This window comes from Protobothrops mucrosquamatus, unplaced genomic scaffold (genome assembly GCF_001527695.2).
Source record: "Protobothrops mucrosquamatus isolate PMUCROS unplaced genomic scaffold, P.Mucros_1.0 scaffold22, whole genome shotgun sequence".
NCBI classification, from domain to species: Eukaryota; Metazoa; Chordata; class Lepidosauria; order Squamata; family Viperidae; genus Protobothrops; species Protobothrops mucrosquamatus.
In genome coordinates this window covers 430,567-453,155 of record NW_015386407.1, presented here as the reverse complement: position 1 = coordinate 453,155, position 22,589 = coordinate 430,567, and the positions used below count along the sequence as shown (strand labels likewise).

Here is a 22,589-nt window from a genome sequence, read left to right as displayed (position 1 = left end):
AAAGAAAGAAAGAAAGAAAGAAAGAAAGAAAGAAAGAAAGAAAGAAAGAAAGAAAGAAAGAAAGATATAGCTTTAGACACTGCAACAAATACGCCAGAGGGAAAAAGTGCTTCAATGTAATTGAATTAAAATATTATTTTTAGTTCACTATGATTACACAAACTGCAGTTGATGGATCATAACCTCTGTACAATGTGCCTGACATGTAGATATAAATGATGACATCCCACACAAATTTGCAAAGAGCTTACACGGCTTCTGTGAATATTGGTTATATTTCATTAAATCATGATATTAAAAAAAAAGCTCAATAAGTTGCCATAAACCATTAGTTTCAATTGACTCAGTCAAAATCTCTAACTATTTTCAAGTTTTTGCTAACGTTTGCCCGTGCATTTGTGTGTATGTGTCTACACAGTATTTGAGAACATGAAAGGTGTTTGTTTTTTTCAATAATGTACAAGCTCAGAGCCCAGAAAATGTTAATATCCATGAGAGGTCAGTGGTAAGACAGAAGGAGGAACAGAATATTTTAAAGTTGTCCTTTCTTTGTGTTGAATAATAGCAGCAACAAAGAGAACAACACAGAGTAATAAATTCCTTTATACCCAAACTATTGACAAGGTACTAATTTATGTCTTCTTAGGGATGGAGTACTTTGAAAAAAAACATTTCACAACTCTTAAACAAAGGTGAGAAAAATAAGCAAAAGAACATAAATTAGAGCAACGTATCATGAATTATCAGGCAGTGTTTAGTAATGTTTATGAATTTGAAGCTGATTATAACATTCAGTGTTGGTTAGATAGAGCAAAATCTGAACTCTTCTAATCTGCACATTTTAATCCCCTTTCCAAATAAACTATATTGATCTCAAAATCCTTCTGCCTGGGAAAGAGATAGATAATAAAGATGATAAAAATAGATATAGAGAATTATAGAGAGAGATGATAGACAGATGTCACACACAGACACACACACAGAGAGAGACACAGACACACAAACTATTTCAGCCATTGTATGTATCTGGTACCAACACAAAGGGATTGTCATTTTTTGCAGAGAATCTGGAAGCAATTCTACGAGATCCATAATCTTTACTGGACTAAAGTTTGACACCTTGCAACTGGTATCTTCCAAAACTCAATGGAAAAGCTGGTGGCAAACTCTTTATCTACTTACCTATTTTTAGTTTAATGTCTCTCAAAATAATAAGTGTCAAAGAAGTTCTATTCCCCTTGTTTGACACTGTCCAAAAGTAGGGGGTACATAACAGGACTTCAAAAATATAGCTGGTAGTAGATGGCAGCAAAAAAGAGCTTGATGTCTTGTGATTGCCCAGTACTTCTGATCCCTGATATGAAGCCACATGCAAGAACAGTCTCAAGGTGTCCAAAATCTGTTATGTTTTGTTGTTCTTTGCTTTGGAGGAAACCCAGTTTGATCCTGTTTCAGAACCTTGTATGGAATCTTGTGTGACATTGCTGGATCCCGAAAGGTCTCTCTTTGCCTCTATTCCCTCTCATACTTAAATATTGTTATATTAATGACACGGTACAGGGAGAACATCTTAATATTTGGGACACATAAGAAACGGTCAGGTCTGTTTTGCTCTGGTTCTTAACTTGATAAGGGAAGATCCTAATAAACAAAACAAAAATAACAAAGCTGTTTACTAATTAGCCCTTGGCAGGTTATTTTCATACAGCTTTTTGGCATAAGGTCATCTTTTATGAAAAGCTGTGCTATAAATGAAAGAAATAATTAAAAAAAACCACTGTCCTTATCTTCAGTATGTATGAATTAAGTGTGTTCCTAAAGTAGCCAAAGATATAAGGTCACTAGTCAAGGTTTTGAGTTTGTTTGTTTGTTTGTTTGTTTTTTAAAATATATTTTATTAGATTTTATATGGGTAGGGAAAAGGTAGGATCAATGCGGGTACAGGAAAATCGGGATAAAAGGGACAGGGTGTGGATAAATACAGTAATACGTAATTTAGCAAACAAGCTGTCGTCCGGATCTTCATAATAAGTATTATTGTTTATATAATAAAAGACAGTTATAAGAATAAATCAGTATAGTTACAACTGACATTTGGTAAAATACTAATATTCCTTTAAATAATTAACATAGCTGGTAGCATAACAACTATTTCCAATCATCAACCTTAATACTTAATATAATAAAACTCTAAAATCTCTTCTTATTCTAACGTGTTTCAACCCACTGATAAAATTTCCCCCAAGTTTTATAAAAGATTGAGTCTTAACAGATTAGCTTTTCTTGTACTTAAAAATGACATTATAACTATCCCCTCACCCATCTCTTGATTATATTTCAGGGGAGAAAATGTGGACTGCAAGCAGACATTAATGGAAGTAAATTCTCTCTCTCCCTTGATTTTATTATTTAATTATATTAAGCCCCTTTTTTGGCATACAGTTTTTCCCCTGATGGCTAAGACAGGAAGCTTTGGCACTAATTTTCATTCATTTTAGTCAATATTTAGTAGATTTGCGTATAACGATTGGTTGGGAGTTATCCAAGATCCTGGATTCACCCATATTTTTGTACATGGAAACATAATTAATTGTTTCTTTTATAACATTACTGTCAGATCCCTGTGCTGCAGTTGCGGGCATCAATATTATACGAGTTTATACAGTTGAATATCACAGTTTGGTATGTAGTGATTTCCCTGAGGAATACATTATGGAGAAGAAAAATTAGAATTAATAAATACAAAATCATTCTTAAAACACTCCCTCCATTCCTAGTGTAAAAGGTTAAAAGAATTGTTGTTAATTATTTTATCTCAGATAAGTAAAAAAAAAATGTATCTGCTTTGCTCAAAAAAAAAACCCACCCTAAAAAAACAACGGATGCAGGAGAAATACTGATAAAGTAATATGAACATTCCAGAAACAAGGTATTATGTCAAATATTAAAAGTATTCTGTTGCTAATAACTTGCTGACCTTACCTGGTTTGGAAGCTAAGCAAGGTCAAGCCTGGCTAGTATTTGGATGAGAAGCTAGTTTTAATAATGCAGTCTATTATTACAAAAAAAGAAGAAATACTGGCAGTAGGTGATGGTTTTATTAAACATTACCAATAAGGTGAACCATTAGCAGGAGCTGCAACCACTTCAGTAATTAACTGCATATATCAAAAACCAAGTTCAGGTCTAGTTTTCTTTGTGGAAATATGAAAGGGGGTGTCATTGGTTTTCTAGTCTAGAATTTCTGATGATCATGATTGGCTAAGTTCAAGTAGGGGTTTCCATCTGTTGGATCCATTCAGGGTTACTATGTATTTATCTTTGCATTTAAACTCACCTTTTCTCCTGAGAGAATGAAGACAGGGAATATTGCCTCTACTTTTATCCCTTCAGGAACATCTCTGGAAGAATGATTGGGTTGAGAGAAAGTGGCTTTTATGTGTCCCTGTGTTGCTCCTAGTACTAAGCCCTGCAGTTGCCTTTGCAAGATTTTTCAGAAATAATTTGCCATTGTCCCCTTCCTAGGGCTGAGAGCGAGACTTCCCCAAGGTCACCTAGTTGGATTTGTGCTTTCACCAGGACACTAAACTGATCTTGAGATAAATATCTGGACCAAAACCATGGATTACAGGCTGGGGTCAAATGGAACTTTAACCCTTGGTCTCCTATGATGTAGTCTAACTCAAGGCTTTTCAATCAGTGGTACAGGTGCCACCTGTGGTACATTGGCACCTGGCAGGTGATACGCAACCATCTAGAAAGCGGGGGAGGGGAATGAGCTGAACTGGTGGCAGCACCGCACAAGCCTGAGTGAGAGATAGCTGGAGCTGCAGGGCTGTCAGGGCTCAGCGGAAGCGCCAGGATCGGCGCTTCTTCAGGACTGTCAGGGCTCAGTGGAAGTGCCAGGATCAGCGTCAGGCTCCAGCTGGAGCTCGGCGCTGATCCTGGTGCTTCTGCTGAGCCCTGAAGAGGCACCAATCAGCTGGAATGTTGCAGCATCTCCAGGGTCTTGTGATTTATATTCAGATGCCTGGCAACTGATTCATATTTATAACGGTCACAGTGTCCCAGGGTCATGTGAAATGACCAAAACCTGCTGCAACCACCCAGCAGATGGGGGGAATAAAAACCAAACACCCCACACCCCACACCCGCTGCCAATCCTCAACAGAAATGCTCACAACAATGAAAACCTCGGACAGGAGGAAGAGTGCGGCCAGGTGGGCAGGCAGGTGTCTTGCTTGACTGTGCCTCGGGGGGCACTTTTTTCAGTGCCATTGTAACTTCGAACAGTCACTAAGCAAACTGTTGTAAGTAGAGGACTACCTGTACTTCATCACTTTTTTTTTTTTGGGTCATCAAGTTTTTGACACCTTGTTAGGCGACTGGTGGTACTCGGATATTACCATATCCTAAAAGTGGTACAATGGGTGAAAAGGTTGAAAAGCCCTGGTCTAACATCTCAATTACTTCATCGCACTGGTTGTCTTTTCAAGTTAGTGTGCTCACTAATTCAGAGCCATCTTAAGTGTGTGTGTTTGTATTAGCAGTTAGCTGGAGATATATTTCAACTCACTAGTGTCAATTCTGTTGGGCAATAATTTCCCCAGAGACATAACAAGATGAGTATTTTAACCAAAGCTCATTATGCAGTTTTGTTCACGTTTTTAAAAAGACTGTGCCCTTTCTGGTGTTTTATCACCTTCTCATTTGAGTGTCATCTGTGAATTTCATTAACACACCACAAAGATCCGTGAGCAGGTGGTACTTGCACCTGCGCTTCACAGAGATGCCACCTGATAAAACTACTCCAGACTTCCCCTTTTATGTGTGCATCCTTTGTGAATGTCAATATTATCAAACAGAAAAAAAACCTATCTGCTTGGTTTCATTATTAACAGTTATTAGCTACAGAACTGTTTCAGTCCATCACGTAAATCTCCATCGCCTCTGCTTGATCTTGAGTGGTGAAGGGGGAATCGGCAGTATGCTTCTGATCTTGCTAGAGATGAAGGAGACCGTTGTGCAAAGTTCTTCAATAATTTTTGAAGGCATAAACCACAATCAACTTATTCGTCAGATGCTGCACCCTATCCAGATTCCAATTTACAAATAAAGACTGTTCTTGAGTTGATGGGACCTAGCAACAGTTATCTGTGGCTTGGCGTCTTCGTCACTAGACTCCTAGAAGCTATGTCCTGTGAGAATCTGTCGAAGGAAATTCAGAAGCTTCCAATCAAAGAAAATTTAGGAGACAGGCTGGCAATTTGTATGCAATGATGTGAGATACTGTATGCTGGCTGACCGTTGTCTTTTGGAATTCAATTCAGGGTTTTGCACTCTAAAGCCATGAATGGTTTAGGGCATTTGTTGGGATAAATCAGGGGTCTTCAAACTTGGCCCTTTTATGACTTGTGGACTTCAACTCCCAGAGTTCCTCAGCCAGTGTATCTGGCTGAGGAACTCTGGGAGTTGAAGTTCACAAATCATAAAAGGGCCAAGTTTGAAGACCCCTGCTATAAATGGTCTATGTGAGGTTCCGTGTTGGTAAGAGGTGTTGCAGAGGGCCTTCTTCACATAGTCCTTCTGGAAAAGTAAGAAAAGAATTTTTCTGTGTTTTCCTCCCCAAATTCTGAAGAGTTTAGAATTACTTGCCAATGATCTGATCTTGGAAGAAATGAGAAGAACCTCCCCCTTTTTTGGGAGGGTGAGGTTTATTTCACAATATTTAGCACTTACATTAATATTTTATTGTTCTTTTAATTAGCTTGCAGTTATTATTTCATTAGATTTCCTCTTACCCATTTCTTCACAACAGCCTTATGCAGCTAGGAAGGAAGGAAGGAAGGAAGGAAGAAGGGAGGGAGGGAGGGAGGGAGGGAGGGAGGAAGGAAGGAAGGTTTTCTTAAAGCATTATTAATTTATATGTAAATTGCTTCATTTTGACATTTGAAAGTTTGAATAATCACTTGGTGAAAATTTGTGTCTCCGTAATTCACATTCTTTTTACTTCTTTTGAAATTCATGGGATATTTTCCAGGGAAGAGGTATTGAATTTGAAATTTAAAATGTACACAAAATACGATGGCAACCTAGAGATGTTGAAACCTCTAGGAGAATATGTATATGAATATGTATGTGTATTTATTCCACAAGTTTTATTTGAGGAAGAATCTCCACATAAATTTGAAAAAAGTGGATACAGACCTATATGTAACATGGAATATAACCTGGAATGCCCTGTCTCATTTCAGTTCCTTTAAAAAAATATATATAGTTATTTTACAGAAAACCAAAGAATGTATATGGACCATAAGGAATTTTACCTAAAATTGAAATCCATATTAAAGAGTGATATATGAACATTCAGTTCGAAGGTGATTCAATCAAATCTCATTTTTAAAAGTTCAAATTGAATTGTGTCATTGATATCAATCCTGAAGATTCAGGATTTTTTTTTTTTAAAAAAATGTTACTATATCACAAATATAAATTGCCTGGGCTTCAATCTCTTAATCACAGATTTAAAACAAATTAGACTGGCTCCCTAAACTGAATTTTAAATCAAATCAAAAGGTGGCTGTTGCCATAATTGAAGGTTGACCTAATAAAATATTGCCTCAGTTGATTTGGAATTTTTCAGCATTATTTAAATACCTAAATTTAACATGTTGCTGGTAGTTCTTTGTCAAACAATTGACCTTGAAAAACCTATATTATCAGCATCAACTCTACTGAACTAAGAAATACTTTCCATAGTCCATGCATCAGAAGCTTTAAAATATAATTGTGAAATGGTGACAGAGAACTAATTAACTGTCAGTGGCATCACTATTGTGTCAGGGGGACCTTTAATGCAACTAACTTGCACCCAGTTGCATTGATTAATAATATTGACCCTTTAACTCCCTGTTTTAGTTTTAGATTCTACTGACCAGTTTCCCAGTTGCCTTTTATTGTGGTATGACTGCGTCACCTTGTTTATTGGTACCGATGCTAGTGTGTTACTTTGCCTAGATTTTTAAAAAGCTTGTAGTTGTGGTGGTAATATATAAAAATAAAGGTGTTGTTTACTTTTTTTTTTTGGTCTGTGTAGGTGTGACCTGCAAAATAAAATCTGTAGCATATTCTATTGCTTTGACACCACAAAGTGCCCAGTACAGTGCCCAGGTATATATATACAGTGTGCTATATTTTGCTGTTATGGATTTAGCTGTCAGGCAGATGTTCCCATGCTGAAGAAAATAGTCTGTATTCATGCCACTTCATGCCTGAAGCTTAAATCTAATTCAAGCTAGTCTTCCTAGGAGCAATGCCTGTAGGTATAACCACATATTTATATTTTAAACATATTTATCTGCATTCTCTCCAACAAATTCTGTGTCTGGAAGGTAGTATATAACAGACAGAATCCAGTGCAACTTGCACTGAAGTGAACTGAATGAACTAAATTTCAACCATGTTATATTATCTATCTAGATAGAGATTAAATGGTGGAAATAGAGAGATGATAGGAATATAGAGAAGATGGGGAAATGGTGATGATGATGATGATGATGATGATGATGATGATGATGATGATGATGATGATGATGATGATGATAAAGAGATACAGAGATAGAGATAGAGTGATAGAGATGGAGAGATAATGGAGAGAGAGAGAGAGCCTTAGCCATCTCCACCTTTCTCAATTAATTCAATTTTGGATATACTGATAATTGTGGAGTCCTTCATGCTCTCTGAGCTTGGTGGTTTACTTGAAGATGTTTCATTATCAAACTAGGTAATACTATCAGTGCTAGAAGCTAGCAGAACATCCAGATTCAGCCATAGTTTCATTCCATATAGCATTAACCTTGTGATCAAGCTTCCTCTTTCCATTATATTTTCAAGATGGACAGTATTTAATATTTATTTGTTATGTATATGTAGGGATGTGGGTCTATACATATGTTGTATATAGTATGTTTAGGAGTGTGTCATGTATGTGTTTCACTTTGAGAGCGGGCAACTAAATTTCATTTTTGATGTGGGCCGTTGTGTCCACAGTAAAAAAAATGACAATAAAGGTTATCTTATCTTATCTTATCTTATCTTATCTTATCTTATCTTATCTTATCTTATCTTATCTTATCTTACCTTGCCTTGCCTTGCCTTGCCTTGCCTTGCCTTGCCTTGCCTTGCCTTGCCTTGCCTTACCTTATCTTATCTTATCTTATCTTATCTTATCTTATCTTATATCACCTCGCCTCATCTCATCTCATCTCATCTCATCTCATCTCATCTCATCTCATCTCATCTCATCTCATCTCATCTCATCTTATCTTATCTTATCTTATCTTATCTCTTCTTTGGCAATGAAACATCTAGAAGAAAATTACCAAGCTCAGGCAACACCAAGAACCCCACAGTTCAATCCTCAGCTACCAATATTCTCTTCAGTCGACACTGAGAATTGTACTCTCAAAAACTTTTGGAGTCCCAATAGTCAGGAATGATACCAGTATGGTATTGGATTGATAATAGTTGAATTGATCCTTTTAGGATCATTATCTAGTACAGGGGTCTTCAAACTTGGCCCTTTTATGACGTGTGGACTTTAACTCCCAGAGTTCCTCAGTCAGTGTGCCTGGCTGAGGAATTCTGGGAGTTGAAGTCCACAAGTCACAAAAGGGCCCAGTTTGAGGACCCCTGATCTAGTATTTTTCTGACCACTATCAAATCCTTCCCATCTGCTGTTACTTCAGCACCATAGTTTCAAATTTCTAATACGACTTTCTGACATCGACTCTAGGCAATTTGAATTAGAGAGCATGTAGGATACAGTATGACCTATCAACCACTTGTCACTGTTTCATATTTCATTATATGGCATAGCGATGAGGCCAAAATCATGGAGGGTAACTTGATTCTTCTGGAGCTGTTGTCTTCATATGTAATTTAGGATTACTTTCAGTAGCTTATCAGTGGTAAGAACACATTGTTCTTCGCATAGATTTGGAAACGCCAAAATATCATAAATGGCTTAACAGAGGGGTAAATTATAAGCAGCTATTTTTATTTTAGGAGTCTTTAGCAGTAGATTCAGAAGGGCATCTTTTACTTGCAACTCCTTTTTCCTTCCCAAGTAAGTTAACGGTGCAGATCAAAGATTTGGCTGAAACTCTGCAACTGAAACAGAGAGAAAGCATCAGGGAACTCATTTAAAATCTTGAAACCAGATACTCATCAGCCAGGTGACAAATTTAGAGGTCTATCAGCTTTAACGAAAGATAGAATCACCAAGGCCACATACACATACAAAAGGAGGAACTGTGGTGAAATTCTGCATTCATGTTGCATACTCCACAGCTTATTTTATTTGGGAAATTTAGAGCTAGTGCATAAATGCAGTCATAATAATAACTTTCTGGAACAAAGCTTTTTCCTCAGCTGGATGGTCTTTTTTTTCCCCCCTTCTTGTTTAGCGTTTTGAATATTTCTGGAGATTTCCTTGCGAGTTTTATGGAGAGTTGGCTGGATTGCTAAGAGTTTGAGAATTAGATAGGCTTACTTTTCTTATGAGAGTTCAGCATTGACTTCTTCTCCTCCCATAGCTCCTTTTCAACAGGCAGAGAGGAATGACTATCTTGCACGACAGATGTGGAGTTGGAAAGATTAAGAATGACCAAATGATAATGAAGAATTGGAGAACAGAGCTCTCTTGTTGCATCAGCTCCTCCAAAGTCTCACATTTAGCTTGAGGTTGAAATAAAACCCACCAGTCCAGTTGGTTTCTTCAGTACAATAGAAGGTTCTTTATCTCAAGCATCAAATATATCAGGGTATCCCCACATCTCAACCAGAAGCTGAGTTTTTAAATAAGCTGTTTTGTTTTTTTCTTCTTAAGTGATCAGAGTCAACCAGAGCAAATAAGGCCAGTACCTTCTAAAACATGGCCCCATTATATCACAAATTCTGATATAGACACCACAATGCTATTTTTTCCCCCAAACATCCTTTGGTAAAAGATAGGAATCTTTTGAACCTGTTTCTTGGAACTTCAGATATTGAGAAGCAGCCTTCCATCCAAAGATCCTATAGTGATGTAGGAACCCCTTTCACAGGGATCTTGGTTTTTCTTTTTGTGAGTAGATAAAAAAAATATGTCCTATATTGTGACCAAAAAAAGGCCTCATATTTAATAAACTTGTTTCCTGTATGCTTCAAGGTTGCTTTGTTTTGTTTTGGATGGTATTCAAATATTTTATTAGCTGTGGGTATTACAGATGAAAAGGAAAAAAAATAAAAATGAAATTGCTTGACTCTGAGTATGCACAAAGAGACTACCTATTGAAAAAATTGTCTAGCCATGCTCTCAATCTTCCAATACAACAAAGGGCAAGTTGTTATTGTTTTGTGTGTGTGTTTATGTGTATGTGTGTGTGTGTGTATGTATATGTAATTATATAGCTATATCTATCTATCTATTTATTTATCTATCTATCTATCTATCTATCTATCTATCTATCTATCTATCTATCTATCTATCTATCTATCTATCTATCTATCTATCTATCATCTCTATCTCTATCTATATCATCTATATATCTATATCTACATCTAAATATAAATATATAAAATTACATCTCTCTGTGTGTGTGTTTGTAATTAGTTTATCCAAATATAAAATACAGAGACAAAAACAAAAAATTAAAAGAATGGGAAAAAAGGGGGAGGAAAGGGGGAGGAGGAAAAAATATAAGGTAAGGGGGAAAAGAAAAATAAAAGCATTGACTTCTGACTCTTTTTGGCACGATAGAATAAGATAATAACAAACAACCTCAGCTTTTTCCTTTTACATAATAATATACCCTAGCCATTTTTATAACGTCAAACCTGCCTAATCAGCAAAATCCAAAATCAAAGTTTCATTTTTTCCCCACCTCAAGCACAAAGTCCAGAAGCGGTTTCCAAGCAAAAACATTGTTTTGTTGCATTCCGGACTTTCCCAGTGAACACTCTGCAAAGCAACAAAAAGCTTACTGACATGTTGCCACGCATGATTCCTGCAAGGTTTTAAAAATAAAGAAAAAAGAAAAAATAAAAAATAAAAAAAAATCAGGGAGATACTTGACTTTTGCTTTGAACACTTCTCTTCCCACAGTAGACGCTTCCGGTTGATTCCAGAAGGAGTCCAGAATCCATAAATATAAGCATCCAAAGCTAATTCTGGAAACCTTCTGAATCCTCAAAAGGTGTGAAATGAATTTCCTCCACACAGGAACTCCGCTAAGTGCATTATAAGGAGAATAAGGCAAAAGAAAGCCCTGTTTCTTTATGGAAATGCTCTCATTATGTTAACGCTCTCCAAGAGAGACAGGGCAGATGTAGAGGAAGCAGACCAGGTTGAATTTCCATTGAAAGTACATCTGCTCAGTCTAATTACTGCCTTAGAAACGGTGGTTCTTTCACTCTTCTGAAGGAACACTTTGATGAATCTCCGGGTCCTGATGCACTGAACGTGTTGTTTGCCCCTTCAAATTGTATCAAAGCACCATTGCTTAGGGAAATAACAGCATATTGTTTTATAGCAGGTGGGAGCACTCAGAATTGATACTGGTAGAACAATCATGGGTGGTGACATTCACTCCTTTCTTTTGTGCAATGTCTCTTTGTCATTCATTACATAAATGAGGGGATGAAAATGAAACAAGACGAACATTGTTCCTCGCGTGCAGTCTGGCATTACATCAGCCCACCAGTCTGAATGAACATTTCTCACAAGGTTTGATATTTGGAGAAAAAGAATTATATGTATTTACCAGATTCTGGAGACAAGCTGTGATGTGGTTATTGTCCTCAGAGAGACGATTTATGAAAGCATTCAGTTGAGTGCTTTTTGGAAATGGAATGCAAGACTAAATAGCCCTTTGTTTTTGGTACAGAGAGACTGATACAAGATGAAAATGGAATGTTACCTGTGAGTTTTCAGGTGTACAGTGAAATACTGGCTGGCTGGTTTAGTATAGTGAAGTGGTTTTGTATAGCAAAGGGAGGCAAAAGAGAGTCAATGGATTTTGCAGGAAAGCAGAGAAGACTTTGCTGTGTGTTGTTGTTGTTAGTTGCGAAGTCGTGTCCGACCCATCGCGACCCCATGGACAACGTTCCTCCAGGCCTTCCTGTCCTCTACCATCTTCTGGAGTCCATTTAAGCTCACGCCTACTGCTTCAGTAACTCCATCCAGCCATCTCATTCTCTGTCATCCCATTCTTCTCTTGCCCTCCATCTTTCCCAGCATTAGGCTCTTCTCCAGTGAGTCCTTCCTTCTCATTAGGTGGCCAAAGTACTTGAGTTTCAACTTCAGGATATGGCCTTCTAAAGAGCAGTCAGGGTTGATCTCCTCTAGGACTGACCGGTTTGATCGCCTTGCAGTCCAGGGGACTCTCAGGAGTCTTCTCCAGCACCATAGTTCAAAGGCCTCCATTCTTTGGCGCTCAGCCTTTCTTATGGTCCAACTTTCATAGCCATACATTGCAACTGGGAAAACCATGGCCTTGACTATACGTACTTTTGTTGGCAGGGTGATGTCTCTGCTTTTTAGTATGCTGTCTAAATTTGCCATAGCTTTCCTCCCCAGGAGCAAGCGTCTTTTAATTTTAATCTTTTCCATGGATGGTAAGGCCATTGCTCTCACTGTGTTGAGATCCCAGGGTTCTGCTAGCTGTGGCTTTAATATTATTGGAGAGGAGGTGGTTTTCTTTGAATCTGTGATGCAGATTCAATGCAATAGGCACTGATAAGCAAGAAGATCACTGTTGGCCTATTGCAAATATAGTAGGTGACTTGCTGATGTCAAATTATCCTTCACTCTTCAATAACCAAATATGCCATCTTCCTTTATACCTTGGTAGTTTTCCACCAATATAAGAACGTGGGTGGCATTTTCTCACAAGTGTTAACATGGCACAGTCAAGAAAGAACAAAATATCTTTATGGATTGGCTGGCTTGAATTTTGGAAAACCTTGAGATGTCTAAATGTAGGGGTGTATATAAACAGTTGACAAGAATAACAATTTAGAGACTTTGAATTGTTTGTTTGAGAGAAGAATGGCTTACATTTAGAAATCTGTCCTTGGTTTGATTATTGACATATGTTCCACACATGTTGGGTGTTTTTTTTCCTCCCCAAAGCTATGTTGTTTAAATAGTGTCAATTCACACACAGTTGTCAATTATGAAGTGCAGGCCAATTAGTGATGTGTGTATGTATTTGTGAAGCAATCTAAAGAAATTGTCCTGGAGACTCTGGCATCTGACAAGCAATTAGTTCAGGCATAAGACAAGAATGGCTGGAATTAATTTTTAAATGTTCAGCCTGATAAAAAGAGATATCAGCATTTTTTTCTTTTAGTAGGCAATAAGAAGAATGATCAAGCAAGAGGAACTGATGGTAGAATAGAATAGAATAGAGCTGGAAGGGACCCTTGAGGTCTTCTAGTCCAGCCGCCTTTTCAAGCAGGAGAACCTACACCATCTCGGACCGGTGATTGTCTAGTCTCTTCTTAAAAACCTCCAGTGATGGACCACCCATGATTTCTGGGGGTAAGCTGTTCCACTGGTTGATTGTCCTCACTGTCAGGAAGTTTCTCCTTAATTCCAGGTTGCTTCTCTCTTTGATCAGTTTCCAACCATTGTTTCTTGTTCTTCCCTCTGGTGCTCTGGTGAACAACCTGACCCCTTCTGCCTTGTGGCATCCCCTCAGATACTGGAATACTGCTATCATGTCTCCCCTATTTATTTTTTTCTTTAGACTAGCCAAACCCAAGTCCCACAACCGTTCTTCATATGTTTTAGCCTCCAGGCCTTTGATCATCTTAGTTGCTCTTTCTGAATTTTTTCCAAACTCTCAACATCTTTTTTGTGATATGGTGACCAAAATTGGCTGCAGTATTCCAGATGTGGTCTTATTAGGGCTTTGTAAAGCAGTGCTAGTACTAATACTAGTACTAGAACCAGTACTTCATGTGATCTTGATTCTATGCCTCTGTTTATACAAACCAGGATTGTATTAGTTTTTTGGTTGCTGTTGCACACTGCTGGCTCATAGTCAAGTGATTGTCCACTAGGACTCAAAGGTCCTTCTCACAGTTACTGTTTTTAAGCCAGGTCTCACCCAATCTGTATTCGTGCCTTTGATTTTTCCTACCTAAATGTAAGACTTTGCTTTTCTCCACATTGAAACTCATTTTCTTGGATAGGGCCCATTGTTCAAGTTTGTCAAGATCTTTTTGGATCCTGATTTTTGGTAGTTTAAGGTAAAGATGAAATTAGGGTGAAATTAACCCAACTTTTTTTTTAATGTAAACACAAGTTCCTTAATGGCAAGATGCATCAAAATATTTAAGAAACTTTCAAAGAAACAGCAGAATTCTCATCCCCAAGTCAATTAAAACAGACTAGTATACTATACTATTTTGGAAAAAAATATTGAATCTCCCCCTTTTAGATAGATAGATAGATAGATAGATAGATAGATAGATAGATAGATAGATAGATAGATAGATAGATAGATAGATAGATAGATAGATAGATATTGTCATTTTTACTGTGCACAATGAAACACATTAAAAATGAAATTTAGTTGCTTGCTCTTAAAGTGTACACATACATAGCACACATTTATTTATTTATTAATTTATTTATTAATTTGATTTATATACCGCCTACTATACTATATACAACATATGTAAAGACCTACACCCTTACATATAAGTAACATATAAATATTAATTGCTGTCCATCTTGAATACATTGCTGTCCATCTTGAATACATAATGGAAGGAGGAAACTTGAGAGTTCATAAGGTTAGAAAACCAAATAAAATAATTCAGGCTTCCTTGTCACTGATCCTCAAAAATATTTAATATAATACTCAAGCGAATTCAATCTCTGACAAGGGTGGATCCCAAAATAACCTGTAATTAATATTCATTGATTCTTTTTATTCATTGTCCACCCCTATAAATAATGTCCCTTGTGTACACTTGCTATTCCCCATTCTGCAAAATGAACAATACATACAATTTACAATAACATTGATTTGAATGACAGTGTTATTTAATAGGACATCTTTTGGGGAAGACTTAGTTATTTATTCAGTTACACTACCAATGTATCATTGTTAATATTTATTTGTATAGAACTTCGGATGTTTTATTACGTTCTCTCAAGTCAGCATTGACTTTTGGTGGCTACAGAGATAGATCTTCGTCAGCTTGATCTCACTCTAGCTTGATCTTTCATTTTTCCCAACACTGTATTCTTTACTGCTGTAATCAAATCTCCTTCCTTCCATCTCTTCTGATATTATAGGCTTCTTAAGGGAATAACTTGAGTACAGATACATAAGTAATATAACTCCACCCAACCTAGAGAGCTCCAGTCTGAATTATTATTCTCTGCATGTTTATTGAGAACAAGTAAGTTGGTTCTGACTTGATCTGTCTACATAGCTATGGCTATCTAAGATTATGCTGAACTTAATCAGAAAAAACCCCCTAAAATTGTATTAATATAGTTTCCATCAGCTGCCTTTGGTGATGCAGCATGCTAAGTATGTGATTTTGTACAAGACACCTCCAGTTGTTCATTCAAGTAATAAAGTTGTTACAAGTTTTCATTTCTTTGTTTTTTGTTTTTTTGTTTTGTTTAAATTTTAAAAGCTAAGGGGAAAATCATCTATGGTACTTTGGATTGGATTTTGCTCATTCAAAGAAAATCTGGAAGTATGATATGCAAGAATGAACTTGTGATGAAACAGATATTCATTCATTGTGAACAACCATATTCTTTTTGCTGATCACGTCAATTAAAAAATACCCTATATATCATCTACCGCCTTATTCAGGAAACAATATTTTTATTTCTACATAACCTGTTATTCTATTGAACTGCTAAACAATATGTCTTTTCAATCTGATTTATGTCATGCTGCAAGCACAATAAATAATTGTTCTAATGTATGCCTTTGTTTACAATTAAATAAGCAATTGCAGTTAAATGGGCATCTTACCAATTGATTCTCGCTCTGTCTCTCTCTCTCTTTCATTCTCTTTGTGTATATAATTTGTCTGTCTATCTATCTATCTATCTATCTATCTATCTATCTATCTATCTATCATTTACCTATCTACAGTATCTGTCTGTCTATCTATCTATCCATCTATCTATTGATCTATCTATCTATTCATCCACTTACCCACCCACCCATCATCCATCCATCCATCCATCCATCCATCCATCCATCCATCNATCTATCTATCTATCTATCTATCTATCTATCTATCTATCTATCTATCTATCTATCTATCTATCTATCTATCTATCTATCTATCTTCTATCTATCTAGTATCTAGTATGTCATATCTATCTATCTATCTATCTATCTATCTATCTATCTATCTATCTATCTATCTATCTATCTATCTATCTATCTATCTATCTATCTATCTATCTATCATTTCTACCTATGTGAGTATTTGCATATTTAATACACAATGAATGGAGTACAATGTAAAGTTCATGTTATTCTGATGGCCTAAAATTTCCAGCAATGGGTATGTTTGTTTGCAAATATATAATTCTTCCAGATAACAATCAATCAGCCACAGATGGGCACCAAGGTGTCTCAGCCAGTCAATTCTCATTTTCCAACACTACATTTTGAAGCAAAATAAATTACTTCTACATTTTAAAGACCTGTTAAAGTTGAGTCAAGAAAGTTGTTATATGTTGATTGACTCAGCCTTCCATCCTTCCGAGGGCGGTAAAATGAGGACTCAGATGGTTGGGGGCAATATGCTGACTTTGTAAACCTCTTAGAGAGGGCTGTAAAGCATTGTGAAGCGGTATAAGTCTAAGTGCTATTGCTATTGCTATATATTTTGGACTCTTTACCTAGTCTGACATTCAATGTAAAGACTTTTGCAGTGGATATTGCTGCTTGAAATAAGATTTTCCCGTTTAAAGGAAAGTTTTAGGTTGAAAAGTCAGGATTCAGCAAGATGATAAGTGCTAGGTCACAGCTTCCTTTCTGCAGTCAGGGTGCTTAATTCAACTCAGGTGATTTTGATCTCAAGCGATCTCAGTCTTTTTGTTTTAAATAATAATAGCCTTTTGTACTTCCGTGTTACATGAAGTCTTAGATCTTTTTATTATACTATATATTTTTTGCCAGGGGAAAATAATCTCTCTACTTCTGTAAATTGGGTGATAAATGATGAAGCTCATCATGTTGAAGCAATATTGAATCAGTACAATTCCTAATTAAATGAGACAAACTGTATAGAAACAGTGGTTTGCTCCTTCTACTATGTTCAACCAAGCCTCTCATTTTAGGAAGGATAGGAAGGGATAGGAAGAAAACATTATGAATCCATGCATCCTTATCATTATTAAGTTCTGAAAAGACAAGGAAATTTAGGAGTGGTGATCAAGTACTTTTCAATTTTATTGCTTGGATCAAATGCAAGAATATATTGAGAAGCAGATGCATGCTGATCAGATGTTTCATGTTGCATAGTGATCCATTCTATATTGCTCAGAGGCTGAATGGCCTGGAATAGTGGTGGGATTCAAATATGTGAACAAACCGGTTCTCTGTATGGATGCCACTTCCGGAAGTCCATACTGGGCCTGGGCAACAAAAGGTTAGCTACCGGTTCTGCCGAAGTGGCTGAATCCCACCACTGGCCTGGACACTTACTATATTAGAATGTTAGAGTAGTAGTAGTAGTAGTAGTAGTAGTAGTAGTAGTAGTAGTAGTAGTAGTAGTAGTAGTAGTAGTAATAATAATAATAATAATAATAATAATAATAATAATAATAATAATAATAAAGTTGGAAGGGTTCTTGGAGGTCATCTAGTCCAACCCCCTGCTCAGGCAGGAAACCCTATACCATTTCAAACAAATGGCTGTCCAGTCTCTTCTTAAAAACTTCTAGTGTTGGAGCATTCATCACTTCTGGAGGCAGGTTGTTCCACTGGTTAATTGTTCTAACTGTCAGGAAGTTTCTCCTTAGTTCTAGGTTGCTTCTCTCCTTGATTAGTTTCCATCCATTGCTTCTTGTCCTGCCTTCAGGCGCCTTGTAAAATAGCTCGACTCCCTCTTCTTTGTGGCAGCCCCTGAGATATTGGAACACTGCTATCATGTCCCCCCTCATCCTTCTCTTCATTAAACTAGACATATCCAATTCCAGCAGCCGTTCCTTATATGCTTTAGCCTCCAGTCCCCTAATCATCTTTGTTGCTCTTCTCTGTACTCTTTCTAGAGTCTCAACATCTTTTTTACATCATGGTGACCAAAACTGGATGCAGTATTCCAAGTGTGGCCTTACCAAGGCATTGTAAAGTGTTATTAATACTTCACGTGATCTTGATTCTATCCCTCTGTTAATGCAGCCCAGCACTGTGTTGTCCTTTTTGGCAGCTGCAGCACACTGCTGGCTCATATTTAAGTGAATGTCCTCAGAGCTCAAGGACATAGGAACACCATCAGAGAGGACATTTTGGTCATATGGCTCTTTTTGATATCTTAATGTTTAAAATGATTGGTGGCCTAAAGATGAAGACACTCACCTCCCATTCAGAAGGCTGAGAGTTTAATCCTAGGCAGCCACAGATGTTTCTCTATCAGGGTGCAAAAAATTTTTTTTTACTGTGAACTCTGCCTAGGCGTCAGGAAGGGCGTCTAGTCAGTAAATACTCAGCTCCATTCAGTTGTCCCAACTCCATCTGATACAAGGGACATGTATTAGTTGATTATTTGATTGATCAATTATGTGCCAACAAGTCATTACTGATTCCTAAAGACCACATAAATTGTATAATCATATAAATAGACAGAATGTATAAGTAGCATCATTAAAAAGATCATTTGCTTTGGATCTGACAGGCTGTGATAAGTGATTGTGTCTTCAAAGACTAGACAACAAACCATTTCATTAATTTGAAAAAGTCATCTTAAGTATTGAGCATGGCTCCAAAATTTAGGTGCAGTCCTTCTTTACTAGCCATTCTTAAAGAAGTGTGAATACATAATGTTTGGCAAACGTTCCACACACATGTGCCTATCACGACTTGTTTGTGTATTGTGTATCTGGTCTTGTTTTGTCATGTTGGTTGAAAGTGGGGTATCTTTAGAAGAATTGTCCTTAGAAGCCAGAATAAATCTCCTCAGTAGTAAATATAACAGCTGGCCTTCTGTTTACTCCCTGTAGAGAACCCCAGGCGACAGTTATCAGAAACTTCAAGTGCAAAATAAACTGTTATGCTTCGGGAGTCAGACAGCCCAGCAATGGGTCTTCAGCTGTCCAAAGTGTTAACATAAACATGAGGACACCAAAGGTGAACCTTTGGATTTTTCTGTTCTACTGCTAATCAAGCTCTTACAATTCTGGAGAACCATGGACTCTGGAGGTCCAAAAGTATTTCTATAGCACTGGAACTAAAGCTCAAATGACTCATTATTTTGGAAATCAACTTCTTCTTCTTCTTTCATAAGAAATGCTCTTGGTATACAATGATTTGTGTGAGGGAGGAGATGGGAACAAAGAGAACAGCAATATTTTCCCTTCCAGCATCTCTCCTGTTTCCAAATATATCTCATTCCTATTATTTCAGAACCTGTTTACATTCAAGGACAAGAAAAGAAAGTTGTTAGGTAGGACTACCTGATATAATAACAAACAAACAAACAAACCCTCTTACCTAATGACGATATGAGCTCATTGTTGTGACCCAGTTGTAGGGTTCTGTGGATCTAGTTCTAAAACTCCCACACTTCTTCTTTCCCCTTACATTCTAATACAGGTAGTTTTTGACTTACAACAGTTCATTTAGGGACTGTTTGAAATTACAACGGCATTGAAAAAAAGCGACTTATGGGCTAGGGCCATTTTTCATAGTTATGACTGTTGCAGCATCCTGACTTGGCAACTGTCTCGTATTTATGACGGTTGCAGTGTCCTGGGATCATGTGATCACCTTCTGATAAGCCAAGTCAGTGGGCAAGCCAGATTCACCTAACAACTGTGTGGATAATTTGACAACTGCAGTGATTCACTTAACAACCGTGGTAAGAAAGGTCATAAACTGGGCAAAATTCACTTAGCAACTGCCTTGCTTGGCAACAGAAAAGTTGGGCTCCTTTGTGGTTTGTAAGTGTATTCCAAGGGTAGGCAACCTTGGCTCTTTTATGACTCGTGGACTTCAACTCCCAGAATTCCTGAGCCAGCATGGCTCAGCTTGGAAACCTCTCCATTTCTCCTCAGCATGGCTGGCTCAGGAATTCTGGGAGTTGAAGTCCACAAGTCATAAAAGGGCCAAGGTTGCCTACCCCTGGTCTATTCTATAAATTGGACAATTGAACTACCTCTATTGGATTCTAATATTGCTGTTTAGAATGTGGATTGCCAGCATGAGTGGTTGATGTGGCATTTTATTTTTCTAATGGGAAACACACACACACACAATGTGGTAATTCATTTATTTATGTAAGTGTTATGCCTTAATATGAAATGGAATCAAAATTGCTTCTGTTGTGGTTCACACTTCCATGTCTCCACACTCTGCTATTCATGTTGGTTGAAAGCCTGGTGCCTTGATAGATATTTTCAAACACTTTCCAGGGACTTTGAAATTTGGAACTAAAGCGCATGTTTTCCTATGCATATTAATATTCAGCTATGTCTGGATAGTGGTGAACATTGTGTGAATTTTGTGCAGGTGGATAATTTGATCCCACGTCAAAGTTAGTGGAGGTTTGAGAGACAGCCACACTAGTAGCTTATATAGTACAGAGAATAGTACAGAGAGTTTTAATGTCCAGGATGCAACAGGGCTGACGTGAAAGGGGTTTTTTTGTCTTTCCTTCTGAATTAGTAAAGGTTTTCTAGATGTGTTTAATTTATCCAGTTTTCAAAAACACTTTCCTCTTCATAGGCAACATTGACCAGCAAATCACCCACTGAGTTTCATGCCTGAAATCAAAGATTTGTTTGTTGTTGGTCTATTGCAGGGGTCTTTAAACTTGGCCCATTTATGACTTGTGGACTTCCTGGCTGAGGAATTCTGGGAGTTGAAGTCCACAAGTCATAAAAGGGCCAAGTTTGAAGACACCTGGTCTACTGCTTCTGTTTCCGCATTGGTGCTATACATGTTGATGGAATGATTTGTGGTGATATGAGGATCCTGATGAATTGTGGATCCCTTGCTGCTCTCTAGTCTGTTTCCTTGCTTGCAGATATTTCATTACCTTAGAGCAGGCATGTCAAACTGCCGGCCTGCAGGCCGGATGCATCATGACGAAACTGCACCCACCCCATTGCCGGCAATGGGGAAAAAGTCGTGATACATCACATGACGTTGCGAGTTTGACATGAACATCATCAATGGATAATGAAACATCTGCAAGCAAACAACCAAGTTCAGAGAGTGCCTTTGTTGTTGTTGTTGTTGTTGTTAATTGTGAAGTCGTGTCTGACCCATTGCGACCCCATGGACAACGTTCCTCCAGGTCTTCCTGTCCTCTACCATCTTCTGGAGTCCATTTAAGTTCATGCCTACTGCTTCAGTGAGAACTCCCAATTCTATAATATTCTATACTTCTTGTTGTTCAGTCATATCTTGGAGACTGCCTGGAGGCCCAAGGTCACCCAGCTGGCTTTGTGCCACAGATAGAACTAGAACTCACAGCCTCCTGGTTTCTAGCGGTTGCCTTAATCACTACACCAAACCGGCTCTATTATGCTACGTTATCCTAGGCTCCAATAATTTTAAGACGTTTATGGGTCTAGGAAATGATGGGAAAATTAGAACGACTATATCTTGCCTGCTAATTTAATGGTTGTTCAGATTTTTACAGCCTGAAAAGCCTAGAGCAACTCAGCCATTGTGAAAGCAGGGCATGAATGTGAATCTGAAGCCATAATGTGCTTTGATTTGTTTCAGCACAATATATTGTGAAATTTTGTCACTGACATGGTTTTACATGACTGGAGGCACAGATTATATTTCAACAACTTAAAGAAAGAATAAGGGGGAAAAAAGAGGAAGAAGGAAAAAAAAACACCAGTTTGAAACCTTACTGGATTTTCACATGCTTATTTGAGGGATATGTTTAATGTAAAAAAAAGAAAAAAAGAGCAGTGTATTCTGGAAGTGAATGGGGAATTCCAATCAATTTGCATTAAGAAATTAATTTTAAAAGGCCCTGAGGAATAGAAACAAATGGATTTGTGATATCTGAAAAAAAAAATGCTCAGTTTGATGATTGAATAGTTCAGAGTGGGACACTGTAGAGCTGTATTTGTCTTTAAAAATGCAATCTGCTTCTCTCAGAATTATAGACTTTGTTTTGCTTTGTTTCCAAATTTACTTCTTTATTCCATTTTTTCAAAAAAAAAATATCTTTGCAACATTTGAAGAGAAATGCTTAGAAGGTTCCCACCAAAATAGGTGTTTGTTTCCTATCTCTATTGAAAAGGAGTGTCAAAGTGTTTATTTTTAAGTCAAAAATTGGATAGCACTTACTTTGGAAGAGATAGG

At 37.3% G+C, this 22,589-nt stretch overlaps 1 protein-coding gene across 4 annotated transcripts in view; it reads left to right on the top strand.

Annotated features, from left to right (window-relative positions):
* The window catches only part of PCDH9 (protocadherin 9), a 784,060-nt gene that overhangs the window by 446,984 nt on the left and 314,487 nt on the right, over positions 1–22,589 (top strand). For 2 of the 4 annotated variants that reach the window (XM_015810817.1, XM_015810815.1), the window contains exons 5-6: positions 1,366–1,388; positions 4,642–4,652. The exons of the other annotated variants lie outside the window; for them this stretch is intronic. In XM_015810817.1, the coding sequence (XP_015666303.1) occupies positions 1,366–1,388; positions 4,642–4,652 (34 nt within the window). The remainder of the gene's footprint in view (positions 1–1,365; positions 1,389–4,641; positions 4,653–22,589) is intronic. 4 annotated transcript variants of the gene reach the window in all.